Source organism: Rutidosis leptorrhynchoides, chromosome 3 (genome assembly GCF_046630445.1).
Source record: "Rutidosis leptorrhynchoides isolate AG116_Rl617_1_P2 chromosome 3, CSIRO_AGI_Rlap_v1, whole genome shotgun sequence".
Taxonomy (NCBI): domain Eukaryota; kingdom Viridiplantae; phylum Streptophyta; class Magnoliopsida; order Asterales; family Asteraceae; genus Rutidosis; species Rutidosis leptorrhynchoides.
In genome coordinates this window covers 8,806,940-8,820,572 of record NC_092335.1, presented here as the reverse complement: position 1 = coordinate 8,820,572, position 13,633 = coordinate 8,806,940, and the positions used below count along the sequence as shown (strand labels likewise).

Genomic DNA, 13,633 nt, shown 5'->3' with positions numbered 1-13,633 from the left:
AACATTGACTTTTAAGTGAAAATATATTAAAAATAAATATAAGTATTTTAAACATATATATTTTTTAAAAAAAATAATTTACAAATAATATGATGCGGTGTTAGTTTAAATAATATATAGGGTTTCAAGAAAAAAAAGACCATGGACAATGGGCAAGGGACAAATGAGCATAAGCTTTGGGTGCTTGAAAGATATGTTGTTGGATAATATATAATGCTTTAGTGAGCTAGCTATGTGTAACCTTTACTTTGGTAACATCATACTGTAAAATATAAATATACATGCTTTTACATGTAGGTATTAATTTGTTCCAGAGATTTTACATGCATTCAAGGATTACGTTTTAATTCTCATTATAGGTGTCAATATGGGCCGCTTTTATAATTAGACAAGTGGGTAATGTATTACATTAAGATTCTTATTATATGTGTCAATATGGATGGTTTTTTTATTTATATTTTTAAACATTTGAAATGTTATTTACTTATTTATGTTATCATTGAAAGGAATTTATTACAATATGTAGGGTCTTCGGTTTAGATTTAGGGTGTAGGATTTAGAGTTTAGGTTTAGGGTTTAGATTTAGCGTTTAGGGTTTAGGCTAGGGTTTAGATTTAGGGTTTAGATTTAGGGTTTAGGTTTAGGGTTTAGGTTAGGGTTTAAGGTTTAGATTCTATGGGGTATGATTTTGGGTTTAGATTTAGGGTTTAGGGTTTAAATTCTCGGGTTTGGGGTTTATATTTTAGGGTTTAGGGTTTAGAATTTTTTGGGGTTAGGTTAGGGTTTATGATTTAGATTTAGGGTGTAGAGTTTAGAGGTTAGGTTTAGATTCTAGGGTTTGGGGTTCATATTTTAGAGTTTAGGATGTAGGGTTAGGATTTAGAGTTTTTGGGGGTTAGGTTAGGGTTTTGGGTTTAGGGTTTAGATTTCAGAAGTTAGGTTTAGGGTTTAGGGTTTTGATTTTAGGGTTTAGAGTTTAGGTTTAGGGTTTTGGGTTTAGATTTAGGGTTTAGGTTAAGGTTTAGAGTTTAGATTATGGGATTTAGATTTTAGGGTTTAGGGTTTAGGGTTAAAGTTTAGATTTAGTTTTTGAATAAAAGGATTTAGAAGAGTTTAGGGTTTAAGGTAACAGGAGAAAAACAAAAGACACCAGCATGGTATATATATATATATATATATATATATATATATATATATATATATATATATATATATATATATATATATATACACACACACACCTCATTAATGTCAGTGATTATTTAGATTCAAACAAATTATGTTACTTGATTCAAACAAATTATGTTTGGCCATCAGATCAACAAGTATGTGAGAAAACTCTTTTAAGAAAATAAAACAAGTGTTTATTGAGAAGCTTATTAATTTGTGTTTATAGGGTTATTTGGGTAAGTTTATTCATTTGAATAGTGTTATTGTTATAACTCAGCCAAATTTCGGTTACTAATGTCATAGTTAGTTATCTCCATTGTTATAATGTCTTTCATCATACCACCAGAAAAGTCATAAATTTTTTTTTTGAAAAAAACATTGTTGATGATCTTTTAAGTCATTAAGTTATAGTTTTGTTTTTAAACATTTTCACCGTAAGAAGAAAAAGTGTATACATCGAAGTGAATATCAGGGCACGTTTTCATTCCAATTCCTATTGAAAGACGAGTCCTCCACTTATAGGTATTAATTATTAATTATGTTATATAGTGTCTATAATTATATTATTTTTGGTCTTTTGTGATTTTAGTCATTTACATGCAATTTTTCTGCAACATGAAGAAGCAAATATACCAACAATAGTAGTAGCTGATTATTAATGTATCCAACATCAGAAACAAAAGACAGAAGATGTTGTAATACCTATATTTACCATCTACAAGAAATATTATAAAAGTATTGGTTGTGTTTACCCTTACTACAACTTTTAAGTCAAGTAATTTGTGTTGTTAACTTATTATCAATTGTTAACAAAATACCGGTGCAACACACGACCCATTAATATTATTGTGTAAATTTCGTAGTAGTACAGTATGTTAATAAAAGTATTTGTTGTTGGTAAAAGTATTTGTTGCCACTTACTGTATGCAGGTACCTGGTATGCAAGCCGCTACATGACAACAAAAATGATATATTTGAAATGTATCATATTTTTTCATGTCTATTACATATCATATACTCCGAAATAAAATAAAAGATACGAGTACATGAAACCTTATGTTTTACTTTTTGACAACAAATTTTTTTAATCAATCTCGAAAATTCGCGGGTCTTTTCCTGGCGAAATGGATGTTAGCGTTTTTTATAGTGTTAAACTTTCAATTTTATTTTATATGTATTGTTTTTAGGTTAAAAAAAACCTACATTGATTATAGGTCAGGTAACACTAATATTGTAACTGAATCAATTTATTATAAATCTAACAAATACTATACAAGATATAGAGATTCATTCCTCAAAAATCTTCGCGAATTCGTAGGTCTATATAATGGGTCAATTCTTGTGACGCACATGTTAATGAAATAGTTATATATGTATCTATTTAGTATTTTCATCCATGATAAAAAAAAATCGTTTAATTTCAGCTTCGTATGTACTTTTACTCATAAGCATTTCTTATTACAACTCTTTGATGGTTAGATATGTGCAACGTATTATGAGGTCTATTTATGTTATTGCATACTACGTATATCACAACTCTTTGTGGTTTATCTAATATTGTTTGCTTTTTAATCAACCTAACAAATACTCTATCAAATTCTATCATTTCATAAACCCCACGAAATCGCGGGTCTTTAACTAGTAAGGTAATTAATCGAGATACATTATATGATTATATAACAATATTCTAGCACAATTTTGGTAGAGTAGCGAGGTAAAAGCATGTGATTAATTATTTCTAAGGAAAATTTAATAATCATTACTATCCGATATACCTCAACTGCATTGGAAGATGCAAGCTAGAGATAAAATCTGCACATGATGTCCCTCCTATTCCCAATTTCAGCTCCAACTGAGATGAGATTTCAACATATAACTCAAACTATTTTAGAACATGAAAACAAAGTGTTCAAACCACTATATTTTGTAATAATGTTGCTACCATACTAGACCAAATAAACAGGGTAGGGTAGTAACAGGTGTGCACTCAATCGGCTAATTTCCATTTTAGGGCACAAGGCGACGCTGCAATTTTTCTCAACACACTAGTAAAAGACTAATGGTACCGTTCAAATTACACGTATCTTGCCGAAATTTCCTCATTGAAATCCAAATTCATGACAAAATCATCAATGTTGATACTTTTTGCTTAATTTGAATTGATATTGACTGAATAGGAAGCTTTGCGGGTGAGTTTGGAGATAAATATAACAAAATGAAGTTATGTCTTAGTAAAGGCATATACAAATAGGAGGAAATGATAGAATCATCATTTTACCCTCACCTAAAAAGCAAGTGAGATTATTTAACAATATTTATCGATTTTCAATTGCATAGAGTGTCTACACAAGATTTGCAAACTAGAAGGCCGTTCTAAAAGAAAAAACATGTAGTAACTTTATTATTAAGACACCACAAGTACTGTCTCGTCGTGGCGCCATGGTGTTGTTCTTGGTGGTTCACCACCCATCTGGTCACCAACACAATTTGCGAATGTTTTGCGGTGGTCAGGGTTCTACATTATATGAACTAGTTGGATGGCCCGCCATCCTGTTGGTGGCGGCAGTCCGCTATAGATGGGGGCGAGAGAAGTTGTGGTCGGTTTGATTTCTATCGTAGATGTGCATTTTTCAGGCCCTTTCCAGTTGCGCTTGCGGATTTGGACTAGACGACGGTCTCTCAGTTGGAGATCTGATTACAAATTTGGGGGTGGGACCGGATTTTTTGCAAGTGGGATGATTTTTTGTAGTGGCTTACGAAAATTTGTAATTGTCGAATAAAGAGACCCAATCTCAAATGTGTGAGGTATAGGGGAGGTGAGACGTAGACAATCCTTCCTCTCTCATAGAATAAAGAGAAATCATTTCTCCACCCGTGAGCGTTTGAGTGAAACACTCACAAGAGTAGAGAAAGTTATCCCTCTCTTCTCGACGGATAAAGAGATTGATTTCAAAAGAACCTCCGGCCCAAAAAGTAGTAGAAAATAAAATAAAAATAAAATCACCCATTCTACTATGTCGTGATATTTATTGTGATAATGCGATATATGCGGTCTGGAAACAAAACCCTAATTTAAACTCTATATAACCTAGCCTCTATCATTCTCCCTTTCAGCAACAAACCGCCACCATCTATTTGTTAATTTTACTACGATTTCCATCTATCACAAATTTATAGTCTCGTCTGTTTGATTCACTTTATTTCAGTTAAATTAGAGTAATTAGAGTAATTGTTGATCTTATTAATTGATTTATTTTTAAATGAAAAAAGAAAGAAAAAAGATCGCAATGACGACTTGCAAAATTCAAGCTCAACAGACCGGAATGCAGTCTTATCTCTTTCAGAGATTTGTTTGCGTGTCGATATTCCCGCTGAACTGAGCGATCTTATCTTTTGTTTCTTAATTTTTATTACTTACGGAGTATTATTTTTAATAATACATGATTTAACTATTATTATTGATTGATGTTAATTGCGGGATTAAAAGAAGGATTACGATGAGGATAAAAAGCTCCCTCTTCTGAATAAAATCTGAAGAAATCCTGCTGGCAGAATCGAACCTAATTAACATTTAATGCCATCTGAGTTAATTCTTCTTTTTTCCCATTAATTTAATCATCTTTTTTCTAATATGATTAAAAAATCGAACCTTATTAATTCTTCTAATTTGGTTTTTTTGTTGTTGTGATTAATGAGGTTTTTAAGAGATGTATATAGTATTTAATTATTGTTTTTGATGTTATATTATTTTCTTTATGATTTAAAATTTATGTATAAGATGATGATGAAGCAAATTATGAAAATTCAACACTTGGACTGAGAAATTTGTTTTCAAGAGATGTATATACATGCTTCTGAGTCTTATGTTTTTGTGTTTTCTCGTGGTTTAAAATATTTTTTTCCCTCTGGTATATGCGTATTTTTGACAAAACAGAGTAGCGTCTAATTTTTTTAGTTAATATTGACATTTTTATATGAAATTAAATCGTGTTGATGGTTGTGTTATCATGTGATGATAAATCAAATTAATCTTAGGACACCTTTGGACACAACTATTTTAGTTGTGTATGAAAATCAAATTAATCTGATGATGACACACCATGACTTGTTAACTTGTTTTACAGAAACATTTTGAGTAACGGAATGCTTGAATAAATGAATTGTGCGATTAGTTTTAAACTTTTAATGTATTTGTACTTTGGTACGGTGGAGAATATGCTCTAATACAGATTCAAAAATGTGTCCAACGTAAGAAAATGGGTACACTAATAGAATAAGTGAATAACTAATACCTTTTGCTGATGTCTTTACTACACTGTATATTCATACAAATCAACTGCATCAGCAGAAACAGAGGAAAGCTGGCAAATCATCATATATTATGCATACCTAGATCTAACCTGTTGGAGGTTTTGGTATCATAAGAGTCACTTAAATTGGCTTAATCTTAGAATGTAGTAGATCAGTGACGCACGAAACACTTCAAACCCTGCAATGTTAATTTTCTATTAGATACTATAAAAAATAAGCATGGCTATCGTGTACAAAATATCAGCAAAACTTTGATGAAAGTAATGTGATCACACCACCAGATCAAAGTTACTTCAGACAAGGGAATAAGTTGCATCACAACGATTCATGGAACTATGGAAGCACATCAAGAGGACATATCCTTTGTAATGTTACAAAAGTCATATCAAAATTTGACTTTACTATTACTTAATCCTCACAAAACAAGGCTTTATGGGTGCGTGAACTACCCCGTATATGATGCCATAATGACAATTTAGAGGTGACAAAATGGGCAAGTGATGTGGGTTGGTAATGGAACAAAAGTAGTCGATTCAAGTTCACCCAAAGCAGTTTTAGTTGAAATTTATAAACAATTTAAATGTACATACTTCAGATTTTTCTTGCAGAATTCAAAGAACCGGCAAAGTTATAAAATTTTCATTGCAGGGCCACCATATGGTGAAACGAAATACCACAATGTACCTTCAATAAAAATATAGTAACACAAAATACACATCATCTTCATATTATCTACTCCGTAACACATAACACGTTAAAGGGTGCAATAATGAAGAAGCATATGAACAAATACCGCACAATATGAATGAAGGACTTTAATCTCCAATTGTTATTTTTTGGGGCTTCATGCCTTAAGCAAACATATTTAGCTCTCCATGTTAACGTCATTATTATATCTCGTAGAATTGGGAATTGTTGTTGTTAACGTTTCATTCTATCAAACAATGGTGAGCTAGAATACCAATGAACATCATAATGCTTACCTTCAATGTTGGAAATACAATCTGAATATATAACATCAAAGACTAATTATTTCTACAGATCACCAAACGAAATCAACATTAATACATGACATACCTGAACGAGGTAATAAAATATCCGAAGCCCTTCATGATCTTTAATAGTTTGAACATCCATCAAGGAACCAATCTTTAAAGTAGTAAAGGAAATGTGTTCATTCCCCATCACGACCTCAAGCTCTTGTCATCCCACACAATCTGGTTCTGGCCAACTATTATCATCTCATTTCAGAATCTACAGCAACACATAGCGCATGCAGATTACAACACAACCCTTAAATGACCACAAAAAAAAAAAAATTCTCTTCATATAAACAATTTATATTAAAATGTAATTGGACATAACAAATTAGAAGTCACAGTTATAAATATCGATTCAAAACACTAATACTTCTATTATCACACTTTTTATTTTATTTTTAAGCCATACGCACATAAAAATGTGCTGACATGTAATTTTTATTTTTAACCAACTTAATGAAATTAAGATATTATTACGGAAATAGTAGCCATCTTAAATAGTATCGATACAAAACCCTGATTTAACAAAAAAAAACAAAAAACAAAAAAAAAAAAAAACGAAAAATGAAAAGTTACGACGCAATCGGAGACGAGACTAAGGCATTCTTTGAGAATTGAAGGTGTAAGGAAGACTTCTTTACGGATCATTGTGCCGTTTTTGTAATTTGAGTTGTTTTCGGGTCGGAATTCGAATTCTAAAACATCACGTCCGAACTTTCCCTCGTGACCGATGTAGTATCTCGTGTAAAACTCTCCGCCAGCCGTCGGTACGTTCTGTTATTCCTCCATCTTTCCAATTTCCGGCTAGACGCAATTTTTCGTTGTGATGCGAGAGCACGTTTTCAGTTGGGAAGTACTCCATATTTTTACCTTGGGTCCCTGTACTATGCATAAGTTAAACTTTGACCACTTTTATATTTGGTAAACGTCACTAGTCTTTTATTTATTTATTTAATTTTTTTTTTTTCTAAAAACGACAACTATATAACAAAATCTTTTTTTTTTTTTTTAAAGAGAAAAAGAAGAATAGAATACAAGTAACAATCGTGGACAAGGCTTGAAAATAGAAAACTATATCTAACATCATAACCAAACAAAACCTACTAAATCCGAGCCTCATCGAGAACCGACTGCCAACATGACCAGCGTCTAAAATACATGGAAATAAACGAACAAACTAACAAAGTATATAACAACCAACTACCATACAAAGCCCAAACCAACTAACTGATATCGTCAACCACTATACGTCATTAGTTTATACTAGTTGGTCGATGAGTCAATTTAAACGAGACTAGTTGGCCATTGATCAACTTTAACGTATCACGGATTGTCATGAGGTGCCTAAAAATTCCACCTTAGTTTCATCAAATGGTGCCAGTAGCGAGGCACCTTTAGTGTCTTTTAGGCACGAAGACTTCACGTATATTTCAGTTAAGATGAAGAAAATGAATAAAATCAAAGAGTCATCGAAGCACGAAAATTTCAGAATACGTGACAAAGATGAGTTTGTGGTTACGCGCGAGAAGAAGACTAGTTTTTTCGAGGGTCTAGTAAATCGGGGCGTGTTGCTACCTTCTACGACGACTTTGATTAGTAACGAGTCTTCCAACGTTCTTTCATATACCTTCGATAATCGTTCGAGAAAGGTGATTCGACGCGACAAAATTAATGGTAAGGTGGTTAAGCCGATCACGAAAGGTCGTAAGGCATACTAGTGTTTTCGGGTGTTCCCCTTTCTTTCTAATTTGGTTACTTAGGTATTTTTCGGTTTATTGGTTGGCTAGCTTTCTTGTATGTTTTTTTTTTTTTTTTTTTTTTTTTGTGTGTGTTGTAGCAAGGCGTTTTGGGTTTTGGATAGCATAGGTTGCATCATTTTGGTTTGTGTTATTGTTGGTTTGTTTCATGTGGTCCGTCTCTGTTGTACATAGTGAGGGCTCGATGTTGTTCCTTTGGTTGCTATGTTTTCTAGTCTCAAGCTAGCTGAGCTTGATCTTCGGTTGTACTCTTGTTTGGTTTCTCAACTTTCGATGAATTGTCTTTATTACAATGTTTTTGTTATTTTTGAAAAACAAAAAAAAAACCTTTTACTTTGAGCGCCTATTAACCATTTTAATTGCATTTTTATTAATTTTACTCATTTATATCAAACATATTCGACTTAAACCAACAAAATTCGACTTTTATCATTTCTCCTCAAATCTAACTAGCTAAAGATTAATCGGCTTATTAAACTGATCTATAAGACTATAAATACACAATGAAATGGTTAATAGTTACATTGTGCGTATCCTTAATCATAGGATTTACCTTGACCCCCGAAATGTCAGAAAATAATCTTTAACTTTGCTCAATATAATGTAAAAAATGATGATGTTTTTTCACTTTGCCATACCAAATCTTTTAACCCTAATTAAAATAATTTTAGCTATAAAAATTCAAGTAAAAATATAAACAACGCACAATAAACGTCTATGCTTTCAATCAACAAAGTGTAGCATTTTAAATCGAATAAAATGATGCAAAAGCGTAACATGGACACCACACGTCCTTCCAAGTAGACGATCCCAACATATGGCTGAGAATCAGTGAACAAAAATATATGAGGTGTCACTTGTCTATAAGTCCACGTGTCCATAAGCAGATTGGATATGTGATCCAGGAATCCACTTAGATCAACCCACGCTATCATCTTGTGTATTTTTTGTGGGCCCACCCCATCCCCAACAGTTCTATCCGATACAATCTGAGTGCATAGACTATAAAATACTACGGAGTATTGTATATCCCTTTTTATATGTATATATATCTTTTATGTAAATTTAATCAAATTAAATATAAAAAATACTCCTAGTAATTATATAGTCCGTCCCTCTATTTGTTCAGGTTACCAAGACCACATATCTATCTCACTAATATTACAGCAGCCAGCAGATACTCAATTGAGGTAATGTAGAACAACTCACTGTGACATCATGTAATAATCTGTTCTTAGTTATGCAACATTGTATATTAATTTTGATCTTCTAAATTAAATTTTGATCAAAAGTATGTTTAATTTGCACTGCCATTAATCTTGATTGATAGACGTTTGTGAGGTTTGGGCCTGTGAAATGTTGTTGCTGATTAAATAATTATTTTTCTTATGTTCTAACTAACTTAAGATAAGTTGAGGCAGAGCCCATTAGCATGAACAATTATGTAAGAATTTTCTGTTGAAGATCTTAAACATTCTGTACATGTTTTCAACCTTCTTCATTTTAGACTGATTGTATCACACATTGCATAATACAGACTATTGTTTTAGTCTGTAAAACTTGCTTAGTATTTGTCCCTAAAAATTTTCTAACTTTCTTAAGGCATGTATAGTTGTTATGCTTATCATTCATAATCATAATCCTCTGCAACAGGATATGGGGAAGCCCCTATTTTGGATAAAAATATTATTCATAATTCTTTTCTTCTTCTCATAACTTGCAGAAATTTAAAGTGATCTCAAAGAAGACCTATCCAGCAACACTGTTTACGGTGTATAAAACAAATATTTTAAAGAATGTGGTACTTTTCTATTTAAGTTGACTTAGCAAAACTTATCCGATGGCTACAAATGCAGTCGTTGGATTAAGAGCAGGAAGAACGTTATTAGGTTCATCATCTTATTACTCTGAAGTAAATGATAAGTTATCCTGCAGTAGCAATCTAGTATTCATATTTGTCCCAACCACTAATTCGATTACTTCAAAAAAGTCAACAAATTATAGTCATAGTCTTATAAACAGTCGAGATAATACTCATCCCACGAGAGCTGTGAAGGAGCATGTAGATACCACTCTTGATCATCCTCCCAGTACAGATAATCAATGGAGTCAAAGGTTTGACTATCTCGATGAGGAAGTCGAGCTTCCGGTTGATGCTTTACTCTTATTACATAAGTCTTTGCTAGAAAAGCAGTGGACGTTGTCAACGGACGAAACGACGATTGCAGAAAAAAGCAGCAGAAAGGTACACGTCACTGGTTCAGGGGTATCTGCTAGAAGGCGTAGAATAAATGCTCAGAATAAAACAGCAACTGGAAATAGTTTGGTTACTAAAGTTGTTGGAAATAAGCAGTTGAGATCGTTAATCAGTCCAGAACTGTTACAAAATTGTCAAAAAGGATATCTTAAAGGTGTAAAAAACGACGCGTTACTTACTCACTCAGAAGTGGTTGCTTTATCAGATAAGATCAAAGTTGGTCTACATTTAGAAGAAGAGAAGTTAAGGTAATGGTCTATCTGTACTCTTGAAATGTTTAGTGTTGTTTGTTTTTTTTATGTTTTTGTCTAAAGATCTGCGAACCATGTCTGTAAAAAGGATGTGGCCTAAAGGTATGTATGCTCCTGAAGATTGTTTGTTTTTATGTCTGTAAAATAACTTAATCATGTCTGCAGCACTTAGAAGCATATTTCTAAGTCTGCGATTTTACAGATAGAATAAGACATTAATTTATCTTATGTATTCAGAAACACAAACAGTCTGCAGTAAAAACGACTACGGGCACACAGACATAAGACATAATAGAATCTGCAAACTTAAACACAAACAACACCTTTGACTTTTTTTAATCTGTAAACTAAAATTTCTGATTCAAACGCACAAACTGTAAATGATTTTCAGATTGAAGGAAAGATTAGGCTGTGAACCTACAGATAAGCAACTTGCAGCTTCTTTAGAGATTTCACGTGTTGAATTGCAAAGTAAACAGATCGAATGCAGTTTGGCAAGAGAGAAGCTGGCAATGAGCAATATTCGTCTTGTGATGTCTGTTGCACAAAAGTATAAACATATGGGAGCTGATATGTCTGACCTAATTCAGGTAGCTCAACTCGAACACAATGTTAAGATTATATAAATGTTTGTAATATTAGTGTGTACCAGAGAACTGTAACCTTGGTGTTTTTATGTAGGGAGGTTTAATTGGACTACTAAGAGGGATCGAGAAATATGATTCATCGAGAGGCCACAAGATTTCAACGTATGTGTATTGGTGGATTCGACAAGGTGTCACGAGAACGTTCTTTGAGAATTCTAAAACTCTTAGGTTGCCTACTCATTTGCATGAAAGACTCGGTGCAATCAGAAATGCCAAAGCCAAACTAGAGCGAAAGGGAATAACACCGTCAATTGATGTAAGTCAAACTATAATATTACTTAAAATGTATGCTCATCATTAATGTCTTTCTCTTATGTTTTTGAGCATTTTCCCATGTTCATGTTCTTATGTTCTATTTGTCTTTTTTATTTATGTAATCCTACAGAAAATTGCTGAAACCCTGAATATGTCAAGAAAGAAAGTTACAAATGCCACTGAGGCGGTATGTAAAGTGTTCTCAGTTGACAAGGATGCTTTCCCGTCTTTAAACGGTCTTCCAGGAGAAACACTTCATAGCGTAAGTGATATTTAACCGTAACGATAAATCACTGAAACCTTCTTTCAACTTTTTGACCCTTTTATTTTGTAATTGGTGCAGTACATTGCTGACGATTGCCCGGGAAATAACCCGTGGCATGGTGTGGATGAAGCAGCTCTCAAGGTACTTTCATGTTCATACAACTCATTTTACCGATTCTTTTGTTCTTGTTAATCAAACGAAATCATGCTTTTTATTACACGCCTGTAATGCAGGATGAAGTAAGAAATCTGATCAAAGTGACTCTAGGGGAGCGGGAGAGAGAGATCATCTATCTTTACTATGGTCTTGACAATGAGTATCTTACTTGGGAGGATATCAGTAGAAGGTATACATACAAATCCACTATTATTCAATAATCCTCTCAGTATATGTATACTTTTAAAGATCTGTAAAAAATGCATCTTTGACTTGTGAATACTTGTAATATGCGGCATGCGCTACAAGTTGGTAATGCACGACGTTAAATTTGAGACAGGAAGCATTAATTTGACAGCCAGTCCAAAATTTAAAACTTGTTTTATGCCATGGATGAAATGGGTCAAACTATAAAGTGGGTCAAAATATAAAATGGGTCAGAGATGAAATGGGTAGTTTTCTAAAATCAGGCTGAAAATGGGTTGGTACTTTTGCATCAGTGTCTTGGTTAAAATAAATTTAAGTGAACAATTTATTTAATCCTATGACAAAACTATTACAGTTATAGTCTAAGCTTTTGATTTGTTCAGTTTATACATTAAAATTACCCTTTGGACTTCTTTAAACCTGTTTGACCTGTTTGACTTTTTTTACCTTCATTATCTTCATTCAACCTTTTAGCTGCAAATGCATTGGTGCTGTGTATCTCATTTAGTCCTGTATTGGTTACTATTTCAGGAAAGGGTTGTCGCGGGAACGAGTTAGGCAGGTTGGCCTTGTTGCACTGGAGAAACTAAAACATGCTGCAAGAAATACAAAACTGGCGGAAATGCTCGTGTACGAATGATTTTTGACACGCTTTCATGTGATAAGAAAAGCTTCCATGTACATACAAATGATCACCATTTACTTTTCTGGTGCTCGAACCACTTTACATTACTGACTTACCAGGCCTGTAATTTGCATCAGAAGAGCGGTGTATAGAAAGCTTTATACTGCAAAAAAAATTAAATGAAAATGAAAATCTATCATGTTGAGATACACATGTGATGCTATGAAATGTATGTTAGCTGACCATTTCATCTCTTGGTTCAGATTTGTAACTAATTTGATTTACATCCATATGGATAAACATGCACTTTGCGCTCAATGGATTTACATCTTGGTTACTGTAGACTCATTGTTGAAATGACTAGCTTATATAATGATGAATTTAATGCCTTTTTAGTCATGATAAACTACAAATTGATGATAAGCAGTAATACATTTGGCTGTATTCTAAAATAATCATTTGGTGGAAATTCAATAAAGATTTAAAGCTTCTTGAGCATCCATAGTTAAAGTTGGTGGCTTGGTATGTGTAGAACTTCTTAACCAAGAGCTTATAGTCTAGCGATATGTGTGGAGTCCTTTCAATCAAAATCAATCAAAAGAACACTAAAATAATCACGTACACAAACATAGTATATGTTGCTTGATCAAAAGAATATCCACATTCTTATGGATATCCGAGTGAGTGCCTTA

At 32.9% G+C, this 13,633-nt stretch overlaps 2 protein-coding genes and 4 non-coding genes across 6 annotated transcripts; 5 read left to right on the top strand and 1 right to left on the bottom strand.

Moving 5' to 3' along the window:
* Nucleotides 1–4,450: 4,450 nt before the first annotated feature.
* On the top strand, nucleotides 4,451–4,556 carry LOC139903664 (small nucleolar RNA Z107/R87). The gene has a single exon (XR_011778472.1). It is a non-coding gene; the product is annotated as a small nucleolar RNA Z107/R87 (small nucleolar RNA).
* A 101-nt stretch (nucleotides 4,557–4,657) lies between these two features.
* On the top strand, nucleotides 4,658–4,759 carry LOC139903728 (small nucleolar RNA R30/Z108). The gene has a single exon (XR_011778523.1). It is a non-coding gene; the product is annotated as a small nucleolar RNA R30/Z108 (small nucleolar RNA).
* A 186-nt stretch (nucleotides 4,760–4,945) lies between these two features.
* On the top strand, nucleotides 4,946–5,034 carry LOC139903671 (small nucleolar RNA snoR31). Its single transcript, XR_011778479.1, has one exon. It is a non-coding gene; the product is annotated as a small nucleolar RNA snoR31 (small nucleolar RNA).
* Nucleotides 5,035–5,171: 137 nt separating this feature from the next.
* Nucleotides 5,172–5,265, top strand: LOC139903662 (small nucleolar RNA snoR31/Z110/Z27). The gene has a single exon (XR_011778470.1). It is a non-coding gene; the product is annotated as a small nucleolar RNA snoR31/Z110/Z27 (small nucleolar RNA).
* Nucleotides 5,266–6,120: 855 nt separating this feature from the next.
* LOC139899651 (protein mago nashi homolog) lies at nucleotides 6,121–7,383 on the bottom strand. Its single transcript, XM_071882502.1, has 5 exons — nucleotides 7,237–7,383; nucleotides 6,999–7,037; nucleotides 6,559–6,630; nucleotides 6,465–6,485; nucleotides 6,121–6,165 (listed from the first exon to the last, which is right to left on the bottom strand). Exons 1-5 carry the CDS (start codon nucleotides 7,381–7,383, stop codon nucleotides 6,121–6,123), a joined length of 324 nt encoding a protein of 107 aa, XP_071738603.1.
* Nucleotides 7,384–10,005: 2,622 nt separating this feature from the next.
* Nucleotides 10,006–13,025, top strand: LOC139895702 (RNA polymerase sigma factor sigA-like). Its single transcript, XM_071878244.1, has 7 exons — nucleotides 10,006–10,783; nucleotides 11,178–11,376; nucleotides 11,468–11,689; nucleotides 11,819–11,950; nucleotides 12,032–12,094; nucleotides 12,187–12,299; nucleotides 12,848–13,025. Exons 1-7 carry the CDS (start codon nucleotides 10,119–10,121, stop codon nucleotides 12,954–12,956), a joined length of 1,503 nt encoding a protein of 500 aa, XP_071734345.1. The 5' UTR covers nucleotides 10,006–10,118; the 3' UTR covers nucleotides 12,957–13,025.
* The last annotated feature ends 608 nt before the right edge of the window (nucleotides 13,026–13,633 follow it).

Bases quoted from the DNA above. Each gene is read 5' to 3' on its own strand.
- LOC139895702 (XM_071878244.1), top strand. From the start codon at position 10,119: ATGGCTACAAATGCAGTCGTTGGATTAAGAGCAGGAAGAACGTTATTA. The intron at 11,951-12,031 runs GTAAGTGATATT...TAATTGGTGCAG, and splicing joins CAGGAGAAACACTTCATAGC to TACATTGCTGACGATTGCCC. The intron at 12,095-12,186 runs GTACTTTCATGT...CCTGTAATGCAG, and splicing joins TGGATGAAGCAGCTCTCAAG to GATGAAGTAAGAAATCTGAT.
- LOC139899651 (XM_071882502.1), bottom strand. From the start codon at position 7,383: ATGGAGTACTTCCCAACTGAAAACGTGCTCTCGCATCACAACGAAAAA. The intron at 7,038-7,236 runs GTTCGGACGTGA...TTGTTAAATCAG, and splicing joins TACATCGGTCACGAGGGAAA to GGTTTTGTATCGATACTATT. The intron at 6,631-6,998 runs GTAATAATATCT...ACTACTTTAAAG, and splicing joins TTAAGATGGCTACTATTTCC to ATTGGTTCCTTGATGGATGT.